The sequence below is a fragment of the Penaeus monodon genome, chromosome 28, assembly GCF_015228065.2.
Source record: "Penaeus monodon isolate SGIC_2016 chromosome 28, NSTDA_Pmon_1, whole genome shotgun sequence".
In the NCBI taxonomy this organism is placed as follows: Eukaryota; Metazoa; Arthropoda; class Malacostraca; order Decapoda; family Penaeidae; genus Penaeus; species Penaeus monodon.
In genome coordinates this window covers 729,429-730,271 of record NC_051413.1, presented here as the reverse complement: position 1 = coordinate 730,271, position 843 = coordinate 729,429, and the positions used below count along the sequence as shown (strand labels likewise).

The following is an 843-nucleotide window of genomic DNA, read 5'->3' as shown; positions in this document are numbered from 1 at the left end:
AATCCATATGGAATGGATTATGCGGGACCATACCAGCAGTACAGGAGGCCACAGCTTTTATACAATCGTCCACAGATGTGCTGGTCGCAGGTTCAACTGATGCAGCAACAGCAGAAGCCTCACCTTCATCCAAACCCACAACCACTAAGTCACAACCCAAGTTATGTCCAGCAGCAGAAGCCTTCGTCCCGGGTGTCACCTCGAGGGGGAAAGTACCAGCATTATCCTGAGTACCAGATGCAAGATTTCTCAGAATACCACAAGGTTTGTGAGGAAGAGAGGGAACTCCCCGGTGCATACCAAGACCAGAGAATGCATGGGGAGTATCCTGAGAGGGATGCATACTCAGGGATTAGAATGAGAGGGGAATACCCTGAAGTTCCTTCTAAACCCTCTGCTTATAACTGCAGTGATCACATATCCGGGCGAGGAGAGGATTACAGGCAGGCGTGGGAGTGCCAGAAAGATCAGCATGGTTGCAGAAAAGCCTCAGATCCTGTTCCTAGTAGCAGGAGCAGCACACGGGTAAAGCAGAGCCATTTGATGTTAGATGAACAGATGAAGGGAATTGATAGTCTTTCAAAAGTCATTGATGATCAGCTAAGGCCTTGCTGTTCACACACTGGTAAACATCTCTGCACAAGCCTTGAAGATTTAGCTGATGCCTGTAGTAAAGAAGAACTCAAAATGCAGCAAATGCATTCAAAGGTTTGTATTTTATCCCAGGCATGTTTGTTATTGTGTAAAGCAGTCAGTTCAGTTGATATGAATGTATTTAACTTTTTTCAGTGTTGCATATGTGTCCCAACATTTTTAGTATCATCATTTCTCTTTCACATTTCC

At 45.2% G+C, this 843-nt stretch overlaps 1 protein-coding gene across 3 annotated transcripts in view; it reads left to right on the top strand.

Annotated features, from left to right (window-relative positions):
- Positions 1–843, top strand: part of LOC119591252 — a gene marked incomplete in the record, with an annotated part of 41,430 nt that overhangs the window by 36,096 nt on the left and 4,491 nt on the right. For all 3 annotated transcript variants that reach the window (XM_037939963.1, XM_037939962.1, XM_037939961.1), the window contains 1 exon segment: positions 1–708. In XM_037939963.1, coding sequence (XP_037795891.1) covers positions 1–708 — 708 coding nt within the window.